Source organism: Anarrhichthys ocellatus, unplaced genomic scaffold (assembly GCF_004355925.1).
Source record: "Anarrhichthys ocellatus isolate YVR2014 unplaced genomic scaffold, GSC_Weel_1.0 scaffold21, whole genome shotgun sequence".
Taxonomy (NCBI): Eukaryota; Metazoa; Chordata; class Actinopteri; order Perciformes; family Anarhichadidae; genus Anarrhichthys; species Anarrhichthys ocellatus.
The window spans coordinates 3036014-3047766 of NW_022280051.1; the positions used below are offsets into that span (position 1 = coordinate 3036014).

The 11753-nt window shown below is 38.4% G+C and overlaps 2 protein-coding genes across 2 annotated transcripts; both read right to left on the reverse strand.

Moving 5' to 3' along the window:
- Positions 1 to 1492: 1492 nt before the first annotated feature.
- On the reverse strand, positions 1493 to 2931 carry spi2 (Spi-2 proto-oncogene). Its single transcript, XM_031859290.1, has 4 exons — positions 2914 to 2931; positions 2575 to 2659; positions 2399 to 2488; positions 1493 to 1788 (listed from the first exon to the last, which is right to left on the reverse strand). Exons 1-4 carry the CDS (start codon positions 2929 to 2931, stop codon positions 1493 to 1495), a joined length of 489 nt encoding a protein of 162 aa, XP_031715150.1.
- Positions 2932 to 4193: 1262 nt separating this feature from the next.
- Positions 4194 to 5836, reverse strand: spic (Spi-C transcription factor (Spi-1/PU.1 related)). Its single transcript, XM_031859272.1, has 5 exons — positions 5773 to 5836; positions 5536 to 5623; positions 5199 to 5323; positions 4983 to 5088; positions 4194 to 4896 (listed from the first exon to the last, which is right to left on the reverse strand). Exons 1-5 carry the CDS (start codon positions 5809 to 5811, stop codon positions 4412 to 4414), a joined length of 843 nt encoding a protein of 280 aa, XP_031715132.1. The 5' UTR covers positions 5812 to 5836; the 3' UTR covers positions 4194 to 4411.
- Between the last annotated feature and the right edge of the window lie 5917 nt (positions 5837 to 11753).

Consider the following 11753-nt stretch of genomic DNA (forward strand, 5'->3'; position numbering starts at 1 on the left):
CATGCAGCGACTTGATGCTGCTGGTATCAGTTTAATCCAGGCGTAAGAACAGCAGGCTTTCCGAACTGTCAAATAAATACTGGGGAGATGCCATGGGCGGTGGTAATACGTCCTATTCTTAGACCGCCTTGACATTTGACATGTGTTTCTGACATGAAAAGAGGTTTTCATTGTGAATTATGTCACTGATGTGTCTGCTTTGGTCCTAATTAATCTTTTTAGCACGTCAAGCACAAGTGATCAATCAGGTGTGGTCTCTGATCAAAGGTCGCAAAGATTAAACAACAAGAATGAAAGCTGACGGATTTGCGAGCCGCAGAAAGCCCAGTGCTGAAGCTTCTCTACATGTAGAAGCAGCGAGCCCCTTCAGAGAATCTAACAATATCATCACCACTTGAGCATGTTAATGATCTCAACATGGAAGTGCACTTAAAACATGCAGAATTAATTCCTCAGACAACCCAACAGGACAGTCAAGACGGGGCACAGCTCTATTTTAGGGGGTATAGATACTGCCTGTGCACATAGGAATGCAGCTTCTATTGTCTCAAATTGGATTCACTTCAACACTCTATCCATACTGCAAGCCGACACATATCATGTGATGTGGAAGCTTTCAATTAAGAACTGTCCTTAAATGACATGTTTTCCTGATTCAGTTCAAAGTATGTGGCCTTTCTTGGTAACAGACGCCCCTAGCTCAGTTAGCCCATTTATAACCCGCCGTGGGCTCCAGCAGTAAATACTGGGCTTAGGGAAGTGTCATGTGGGTCCGATACAAACACCAAAAAAACATTTGGTATTGCCCGGGATGGCCGAAGGTTCACATCACAGGGGCGATTTAGCCATGAGGTCACACCACAGGAAAAAGAAGAGAGGCTTTAAGATGGACAACACTGACACCCTCTGGTTCCCAGCAGTCAGTAAAAGCTAAAGGAAAACACACTTGTCAACAGGTGAAGAGGCACATGAGGCTGCTGCATGACTCATTTTGTCTCATAGGAGAGATGGTATTCTAGTAATTGCAGAAATGCTCAGAGTCAATGGGAAACATCTTCTTTAAGTTTCTGGTTATGTTGAGCCGCATTTAAAAAACGTGTCTGGTTGGAAAATGACTGATGAATTTTTCATGATAACTGTTATTTGTAATATTGATGTTTATCGTGTCTGATTTCAAAACTCAGTGTTTTAATTCTCCACTACTTATCTTTTACTCTGTCAACCCTTATATCTGCTGCAACGTTCATTGTCCTTAAAATCATTTCAAAGAATACAATAAAATGATGACAACACTTTAAGATGTATAAAGTGTTTTTAATTATTTACACCACAAACTCAATGTACTAACTTCAAGAAAACGGACTTGTTCATTTGTCACAGACAGTGTTGAAAGGTTAAGTTTCTTAGAGTAAAAAAAATGAAGAACACATTCAGAGTTTTATAAATCATGATATGAGCTACAAAGAAAATCTAGTCCACTTTACAAATCTCCTCATTGACACTTCTGCAGTAGCATCAGAGTCTCTCGGCTGAACTGGTAGGTGAGCTTCTTCTTCACCTTGAAGATCTCTCCGGACCGGGCGTAGTTCCTGAGGGCGCGGGACATCTTCTGGTAGGTCATGAGCCTCTTGTTGCCCTTTCTTTGACCCCACAGTGCCGCCACCTGGTCCTTGTTCGTGGAGGAAAAGCGGAAGACGCCGGCGGCTGCCGGCACCCAGGACACACAGTGGGCCATGTTCGGATCCTCCAACACCTCAAACAGAAAGTGAAAGAGGCGCACCTTTCCACCTGCAACCATTGAGCAAACAGGAAGTGGCATGTTGAAGACTGGATTGAAAAGAAGGATTTAGGGAATATCACAGCAGCTGGGCCTCTCCAAAACAGTTAAAGCTGGTTACAGTTAATCATTTCCTTCAATGCAATTCCCAGAAAATCTCTTCACTGATTGGATGGCATATAGTGGAAAGGGTCTAGCTGTAAACACTGCGGTTAGCTATCAAGCTAAGCCAAGTTAAGCTCCATTGTTTTCTTTACGGTAAAGGGAAAGTCTCTTATTTGCTCTCTTGGTATTGTTCTCCCCAGGCTAATAGCAACAAGGGCAATAACAGTATCGAGTGACCAAAAAAAGGAGAACTCACCACTCCCAGCTTTGTGTTTGGTTGGTTGTCTTGTTGATACAAAGTTTGGCAGTGACCCACACTCAGACAATGTTGTTGTGTACTGGCTGACGGCTGGTGGGGCATCGTGTGCCAGCAGAGGCTGAAGCTCAGGTTTGATGTTCTTTGATGAAGGAAACACAGCTTTAAAGGCTTGGTTATTTGTGCACATTTTACTAGACGTGGTATACAAGTGTTTTGTGTGGGAAAAACAAGCATTTTAATGCCTACAGTTGGCTCACTGCACGTCCAGCGCTGCTCGCATGATCCTTCGTCCACAGGTGCACTTCTTTCATCTACAGGCTCAACTGCAGTGCAGTACATCTTGTCCACTGTAAAGAGCAAAACAAATGCTGAGAGACTGAGAACACATTCGCCTTTCAGTAATATAGTTTAATTTCCAATTCTTTCCTCTTACCATTTCCTCCACTGTGTTGTCTGTAGTACTCCTCTAGGAACTCTAAGATCACCTCCAAATCAGATTGAGTCTCCTGGAAAGAATTCTGATAAAGATAAATAATTTCAAAATCAGCCTTGAATAATGCAGATATTTTTGAGTAAATTCTAATGTCATCCTTGCAACAAGTCTGGTCTTTACCATGACCGGTGAGGCTGAATGTGATGCGGTACAGTCCTTGCAGTTTGGGAGAATTTCACAAAAATGACTTTGAGACACTCAAGTGCCTGGACTCTTTTTATACCCTCCACAGGACGGGGCTTTCTGAATTACACCAGACGTTTTCTACCCAAGGCTCACAGGAACAATGACCACCATCCCGCAAAGCCCCGACACCAGCACCAGTCAACCCATCAACAAAGCCTCCCAGCACTGACCACATCCTCCCCGCTGAAGCAGATAAGGCCTGGCCTGGAGGTATACACAATACTCTCTTTTCAGGAAAAACACACTTGCTGCCATATTTTTCCTCACAGGATGTGTCTTAATTTCAGAGTTTGTAGTGTGCTTGTTGCAATATTTCACACCAACGGAGACAGTGCCAAATCTTTCAACACGGTGATAATGCCAGTGTTTTTTCTTCTCATGACAGAAGACAAGAGCCTCTGTTGTTATCAAGTCAGTAGAAAACAAACACAAGTGAGAGTACACAGATCGATTTATTGATTGTATTCAACAGACTCCAACAAATTCTGAAAAAAAATGTAGTACAGAAATGAAAAACATTTTTTAATACACAATAAATATAAGTATACAACTGAGCTGTAGACTAGGATATTTAAATTGTTATTATTGTTATAAAATAATCTTTATAAGCATTTTTCCCACTGTCTCGTACACAGCATAGAGTCAGAACAGTGCGTTTACGAAAAAGAAGGTATGGTTAGGATTTTTATTTTCTTGCAAATGGTCCTCATTGTTTGACACCTGAAACCTAAAACTTTCTATGCACAATAACATTTATTTCTTCAGATTCAAAGATCCTACCTTTTAAGAGGCTTATGTTTCTCTTAATTAGTGCTTTATTAAATATAGGTGTGCTGACTGGAAAGGTCAACCAGCTAAGTCCACAATATACGTTATTATGTGTCAGCTGCATGTCAAATGTAACTGTATTTTGTCAATTAAAGATGTCTAATTTGTCATTGTTATAAGTTAGAAATAGGGCATTGTCATTTAAATCTAGAAACATCATTGATGAACTTAACATATTTTTATTCATATTTTGTAATTTAAAAGCATTTACAATTAATTTATGAATCCGTAGATAATGTTACTTCTGTGACCCAAATAGTGAAATGATGACATATAATTACATGTATTAAATGAATATGGACCCACTCTCTGAAAACCTCCTGTTAAGACTCTTAATTAGTGCTTTATTAAATGCAGGTGTGCTGACTGGTGTGGTCAACCTGTTAAGTCCACACTATCTGTTAAAACATATACTGGCATTAGCTGCAAGACAAACGTAAGGATGTTGTTTACTAAATATGTTTACAAAAATATCTTCAATTCTGTAAAAAATTTGATTTTTAGTTAGATTTGCGTGGCTTTTATTTAAATTGGATTCCCCCCCTACAACAAAAAAAGAGAATTTACAAATGAACACTCTAAATAAAAGTTATTTAGACACCTTTAACTGAAAAGAGTGATAGTAATAGTCCCACTTGTGATAACATGCAGGGACTGAATGTGGCCCCAGAAGGTTTGAGAGTCAAATAATTGAAGTCCCTGTAAACCTTTTCAAATTTTTAAGGGATTTTCCCCCTCTCTGTGTTTAAAACTGTCCTCCAGCTCAGAGTTTGGGTGTGCTGTGTGAAGTGAAGCTGGAGGCCAGGTCATAGTCTTCCTGCAGCTGGTATTGTCCGTACCAGCTGTGCCAGTCCGCCGCTGAAGAGCCGCCGCAGTAGCTCTGCTCAGCCGGGCTCTGCTGCCGGGTGTGGTCCTCCTCCTGTGCAGGGCGGCAGTGCGGCTGCATGGACACATGTGCAGAGCCGAGCCTGTGCAGGATGTCCGGGTTGAACTGGTAAGTGAGTTTACGACGCACTTTCATGATCTCACCGGTGCGGCTGTAGTTTCTCAGAGCTCTTGCCATCTTCTGATAGGTCATGGTCTTGCGGTTGCCCTTCCGTTGGCCCCAGCACTCGGCCAGCTTCTCCTTGTTCTTGGAGATGAAGTGGAAGGTGCCACTGCCGTTGTCTGTCCACTGGATTGAGTCGCCCATGTTGGGGTCATTCAGAGCCTCATGGAGGTACTCATAAAGTCTGAGCTTCTTGCGACCTGAGGAGATTGATTTGGTCTTTGTTTTAGTCACAAACAGAGAATTGCCAGTTAAAGTTTCCTACTAAAAACCATAACGTGATTACCTTTGCTGCTCCTCTGTGGAGGTAAGACTGAGTAGAAATGAGGTGACTCATTTTGCACAGAGTGACACAAGGAGGCATCAGGGATGACCTGAGGCCAAGAATGGTGCTGAAAGATAACACATTTATGAAATTTACAACAAAAATAAAAACTTATTTCTATAACTTTTCCCATGATTTTCAAAATACACAAATGCAGATTTATTTGGCTCCACTTACGGCCGTGTCATTCCAGTCACATGCTGGAGCTGGCACATCAGACGGGTGTGTGACGAGGCAGCAGGAGATCTGACAATGCAATGACGATTGCTGCTGGCTACCCAGAGTTTCATAATATGTGTACTCTGAAATGAACAAAGTCGGTTTTCATTCTCTCCAGATATACGTAAATTAATTAAAGAAATTGAAATAGCTTTTTTTTACATAATTAGAGAGGAAGATTGTAGATTTTCCAGCATAAAATAAAGTATTGAAAGATGAATAAGTATGAAATACCTATCGCAGAAGTTTGATAGTTATGGTCAAGTATTTTTGTATTTAGAGATTTTTACTGTACCTGAATCGTAATATGAATTACTTGAATGCTGTTGAATCACATCAATCGCATCCTGGAAGTGTTGGTTGATGTCGTTGTCCAAAGAGGTCTAAAATAGAGAGAAAATTTCACCCACAAAAATCTGTTTTTTTCCTTTTAAATTCTACAAGAATTAAGAGCACGAAATGATGAAACCCAACGAGACAAATTCTTACAAATAACTGTAATGAAAAAGTGTACAGCATCTTTACAACTCACCATCTTGTATGTCTGAGCATTGCCCTCAGTTGAGACCATTTCTGTCCTAATAGGTGAACACTGATGCACGGCTGCAGGTGTACAGTATGTGGACAGGTATATATATGTTGCAGACCTCCAATACCTGTTCACCTTTCATAAACAGGTGGAGAGGCTGGTCAATTTTAATGTGTTAACGTCACGATGTACTGCAGCCGTACACTTCTTCTTTTTTTTAAATGCTGAGATCAGACAGACATCTGAGCATCACACGTCTCTCATAGTGGAGATCACAATCTACGAACAACAAAAACATCTTTTATTGCTCCACTCGGCCAGGAATACCACCAATTCTCAGCCTGATGTGAGAATTTGCATACCGGGCGTGATATGTATCTAACATACATAATATGTGCTGTTCAGTAATACGTTTTCCTGTTAATTGAAATTGGAGCCTTTATAATTGCGGGAATGTTTTCTCTGTGGTCCTTTGTTTTCTGGTCATAAAGTTAAGTGAATGAAGGAATATTTGCATGAAGAGTGAGCCTGTGGTGGGGCTCTGTTGAGAAACACAAACTGGATGGATAACCATAAATCAAAGGACATTTATCACTGGTCAGTGCAATAAAAATAGGTTCATATTTGCTAAATGGAAAAATTTGTCCATAATATAAACATTTTTCATTATAATTTAATAAAACAAAAGGTATTTGAAATATTAAACATTATAATTATAATTGTTTTCTTCAGAAAAAAACAATTTGTGAATTTTTCGTTCTGCCATTCTGCCATAACATTGCACACAAAGTGATAAACTAATGAAAAACAAGTACAGTAGTTTGAATTAACAGCCATTTGCGTCCCCCACAAAGCTCTCACATCAAAACAACAAACTTGGTTCCTCTTCTTACTTTTTTATTTCTTTACTACACTTTTTTTTTTTTTCACTCATGATCATTTAAGGGACATCATTTACCAAGTATTTGTTTTATCACTGCTGGGAAGTTTATTGTGCTCTCGTTAAAGTTGCTGTGAAAATCAAAATGCATCTACTGCAGACTTTTTAGATTAGTTTTAGGTTTAAATTTTAGTTTTCTGCACCTACTAATCATTTTAAAACAGAGTACCATCAAATCCTGGAGACAAGCTCAGTATAAAGCTCAGTGGAGCTGAAGGCTAAAAAATGATGACCATTTGAATTTCCAATTGACCTGAAAGCCATAAACGCAGCTTCAGATAGATATGATTGTAAACGTTAATGGTTAATATTGTGGTGATCACTGTTAAACTCAGCCTACCACGGAGCCAACCCCCCTGTACAAATAAACACAGGGCTTTTTGAGAAGTGCATTTAACTCAGGTGTGTAGTTTTAAATATCAACTGACTTGCTCCTGAAGTTCCCCTTTCAGCCCGGTTAAGTGTGTTGGCAGTCAGGCCTGAGCGCCGAGCTGGACACATCATGGAAACAAAGAATTGGAGATGCGCAGGTTATGGAAAGGCCAAATGTTACATTGTTATATCTGATTTGTGTCATCATTTGTTGTAATATCACTCACTAAAACAGTTTTGCTCCCATCAGTCAAGAAAAACAACTTGTGATAGTAAATTACCATATTGTGTGTGTGTGTGTGTGTGTGTGCGTGTGTGTTTTTGGAAGCATGCAAATATGCATGTGTGCATGTGAGAGTGTCACACATGTGTGTTTGCATGTGTTTCCTGCCTGTGTAGCACGCTGATAAAAAACAAAGAACCACAAACCTCGTCCTCTCACCCACTCGGTCTTTCCCTCCATTCAGGGTGAAACTTCTGTCAAATCAACTCCATAAATTAAAGACCACAAGCTGTCGGGCTGCAGCTGAAGCCTGACAGATGTGTGCCGGTGTTGGCATCGTGTGGGATGCAGAGTCGGCTCCTTCGTGCTCCATTAGGCCGGTCTTTGGAGTCTTAAAGACGTAGCTTTCAACTGTTTTATGTGTTGTGTTCTTTATAATTGTAAAGAGATAATGTACTACTCATTTGTAACAGGTAATGAGTGATGTTATAATATTCTATCGGTTATTACTCCCATTTTTAGCTGCTGACAACATGGCTTCAGGTTTGTCAATATCAGCTGGTCCGCCTGCAGTAAGTGCAGTAACTTTGATGTAAATAAAGTGTCTTGAATCTTCCAAAACTGTATTTATGACAAAATATCTGCTAATGACATTCCCATCAGTCTCAACTATACTTTGTGTTTACCGCTAATTAGCAAATGTTAGCATGTTAACAAGCTAAAATATGATGGTGCACATGGTAAACAACTACACCTGCTAAAACATCAGTGGGAATCATAGTAACACCTCAATAGCAATCCTAACATGCTGGTGTTTGCAGGTTTACAGGCATTTGGTCAAAAATAAAGTTTTGACGATTAGACTTGACAAGATACTTTATTATCAAATTATGGGATCACCAAAGTTACTGGACTTCATCCACTGGGGACGGTGAACCAGTTAACCAGTTGTCTCTGCCTCGACCAGCTAATTAGGCCGGGTCTTACCAAGAAATGCATCGGGATTCATAATAGTTCCTGTTAGCATGCTAATGTTAGCATTTCATTTCGAGCCCCCTGCTCAATTTCATAGAGCCACTAGCATGACGGCAGACTTGTTTCATGGTTCAACTACCTGTTAAGGGCACTCCTCTCTATTCTATTGTGGTCTGTTTCTATTCCATTCGGTTGTTTTATTTCATTATATTGTTGCGTTCTATTGTTTTTGTGTGTTCTGTTTTGTTTTATTCTATTCTATTCTGTTACATTCTATTGAGTCAAATTCTATTCTGATTGTATTCTAGTCTATTTACATTCTATTCCATTCTATTCTATTGTCTTCTTTTTTCCCTGTTGTGTTGTATTTTATTCTGTTGCGTTCTATTGTTTCTATCGAGATCTATTTTGTTCTGTTAAATTCTATTCCAATTGGTTCTATTGTTTGTCATGTTTTATTCTATATTTGTCTGTGCAGTGTTCTACTCTTTTCTATTCTATTCTATTGCTTTGTTATGTTCTACTTCATTCTGTTCTGCTGCTTTATTGTTCATGTTATGTTGTATTATATTCTGCTCTCTCATGTTCTATTTTGGTCCATTATATTCTATTTCATTCTTTTCTCTTGCAGTCTATTCCATTATGCGTTCCATTGTTTTCTGTTCTGTCGTGTTCTATTTTATTCTATTCTATTTTACTCTATGATGTTTTGTTCCATATAAACATAAATAGTTCTTCAAATCACCCCTTAGTATTTAAATTTTGTGGTTTTAAAAGTTTCGAGCGCTTATCATAAAATTGCCTTTTTAATCACTTTCCTTCATTTGGCGATGGAGACTTTTTGTTACTGACAATTATATAAATACAATTTATAAATATTTATTCAAATAAATATATATATCTTTTTATATATGACCCATTAGAAGAGATGTTTTCTTACATTTTAACATTATGTAGCCAACCTAACATCCCTGTATGCTTTAGTAGGGTGCATTTGTTGCTCTTATCCATATATTATAATGTGGAGGGTGTCAATGAATCCATGTTTATTATGTGGTTATGTGTTGAGATGGAAGAGAGAGAGAGATTCATGTTTGTCCATGAAGGTGGTGTTTTCTGTCAGAGCAGACACGCTGAAGCTTTATCTTTCCAAACAAAGAAGCATTTTCCTTCCTCTTCTCAATTCAATAGCTGCGTGCATTTTGGCACCGATGTGGGAACGGCAGGCTAACCGCAGCACAGTCAGCCCCATTGTTCTTCTTTATTTACTGGCACTCGATGAAAATCAAGAAGTGTCGAAGCCGCTGGTATACAATTAGTCTATCGATCTGAATGCTGGTGTGACCGCAGAGTTATAATCTTTATCTATGAGATCATGTTCGTGTCCTCCGTGAAAAAGAGTTGCACAGTGTATTCAGACTGCTTCATCATTTCATAGATACGTTGACTTTTTTTTTTAACCCAGTGAAGCACTCTATTATTTTGGAGTGAAACAATAATATATATTTACGTTTTTACACAGATACAAGCAGTTGCATGAAGTGTAAATGTATCGGTTGAACATAGTTCTCTGGTAAAGTCTAACATGATTAGCTGTTGCATTTTTGTTGTTGTTGTTGTTTTAGATATAAAATAATGAATAGAAAGACCGTAGACATGAGTCACTGCATGCTTAAAATATTCCTTTAAGAGAAACAAGTTGTCAAGACCTTGAACTGTTTGAACCGGGGAGAATCATTGCTGCATATAATGGCTTAAAAGCAATATTTAAAGCCTTTATTTTCATTTAAATTTTTTTTTAAACAAAATCTTCTCATAATCACTGATGATTTTACATGATTTTTATATTGTGAAAATAATCTTTTTTTGTAATTTAATAGCACAGGAAATATATACAGCAGTGCTTAAAAAACAACAACAAAGATTTCTCTGCATTGTGTAAAAGTGAATGTTTGTGTCACTTTGCCCAACAGCTTTTTACTGTTTGTTGCTTAGATTACCATAACTCCTGATATTCATTTGTGCAAAATAATCAATTTACACTGTTGAGAAAAATAATCCAGTCAAAGCTGCATCTCAGAACATTCCTAATGTTTGTCAAATAACTGTGTCAGCAGGAAAAACGTGTTTTTAAAGGCAACGTTGTGTCACTACGGATTTTACTGCAAGAGCTTAAAGAAATGCTGTTTGTGGAACAGTTTGTGGAACACGTTGTGTAGGATGGTAAAATGTCCCCCTGCTTGTTTCTTTAACCTGGTGTGCTGTATTGCGTCATCATAAGACTGTTGAGGGCCTCTTACACTCCGCACTGCAGAAGGAAGCATTGAACATCCTGTTGGCCCCGTGAATGTCTTCTTGTCTCCCTTGAATTTTGCCGAACTGAGACTAGACTGATGAGTGCTGAGAGCATTCTGTAAAAGCATGGCGGTACCTCTAGTGCCACCTTCAGGCCAAACTTCATGGTTTATTTTTTTGCGGTGGTATCCAAGAATAGCAATGTTTATTTGTTTTTAAAATTTTTCATCCTTCCAATATTTTTGATCATCACATCCTTACCGCCAGCATGGCCGTAGATTTGTAGTTGTATGTGTGGAGAAAGCATTGCTTTTTCTGTCTTACAAACGCAACCGATTCACTATTTAAAAAGCTCGACTTAACATGACTTAAGTTAAACCAAAAAAATCTCACAATACAAAAGTGTCACTTTAGATGTCCTGAGTGTTTTATTGAATGCAACACCAAACCAGTGAAGTTGAGAAAGGAGTCGGAGCAGTTCACATAATCCAGCAGACGAAGAATGGCCAGGAAATATCTGTAAATATTGAAATGTTGTCATTAATTATCGCAGTTTTTCTGTCTGGTGCAGCAGGCTACACCTGTGTGAGGATAAACATCACAAGTACTTTGAGTTATTGAATTAGTGATACTATAAGGATAAATAGGTGCAAATAGGTATAGTGCATATGCTAGTTTACACAATAACACACATTACTTTATACATATATTTATATATAGTCCACAGTGAAAGATAACGAGTCAGGAGGTGGAGTGAGAGAGAGAGAAAAATAAAAACAACGGTGAGTAAGACAAATAATATTTTATTTATTAAATCAAAGATACAAAATTCTTAATGTATTTTTAAAGATAAACTTGAATTAGTGATAATATATCGTCTGTAGTAGATCACAAGTCAGACGCTCACACTCACCTTCTCTGTCCACGGTGAAGAGCAACAGCTCAGGTGGTGGAGTAAAAAAGTAAAGTATGATAAGAATGGTTAGTAAAACAATTTTAATTATAGAACAAACATACTAAATGCATAAACAGATTAACATTATAATACACTAACCTATTTCGAACTTTGCCTTTACATTATAGATTATTCTAAGTCACTTTATTTACATGTCAGTCGCTCTTACTTAACTTTTTCGTCCACTGTGAACAGCAGTGGACGAAAGCTATTGTAACTTCATT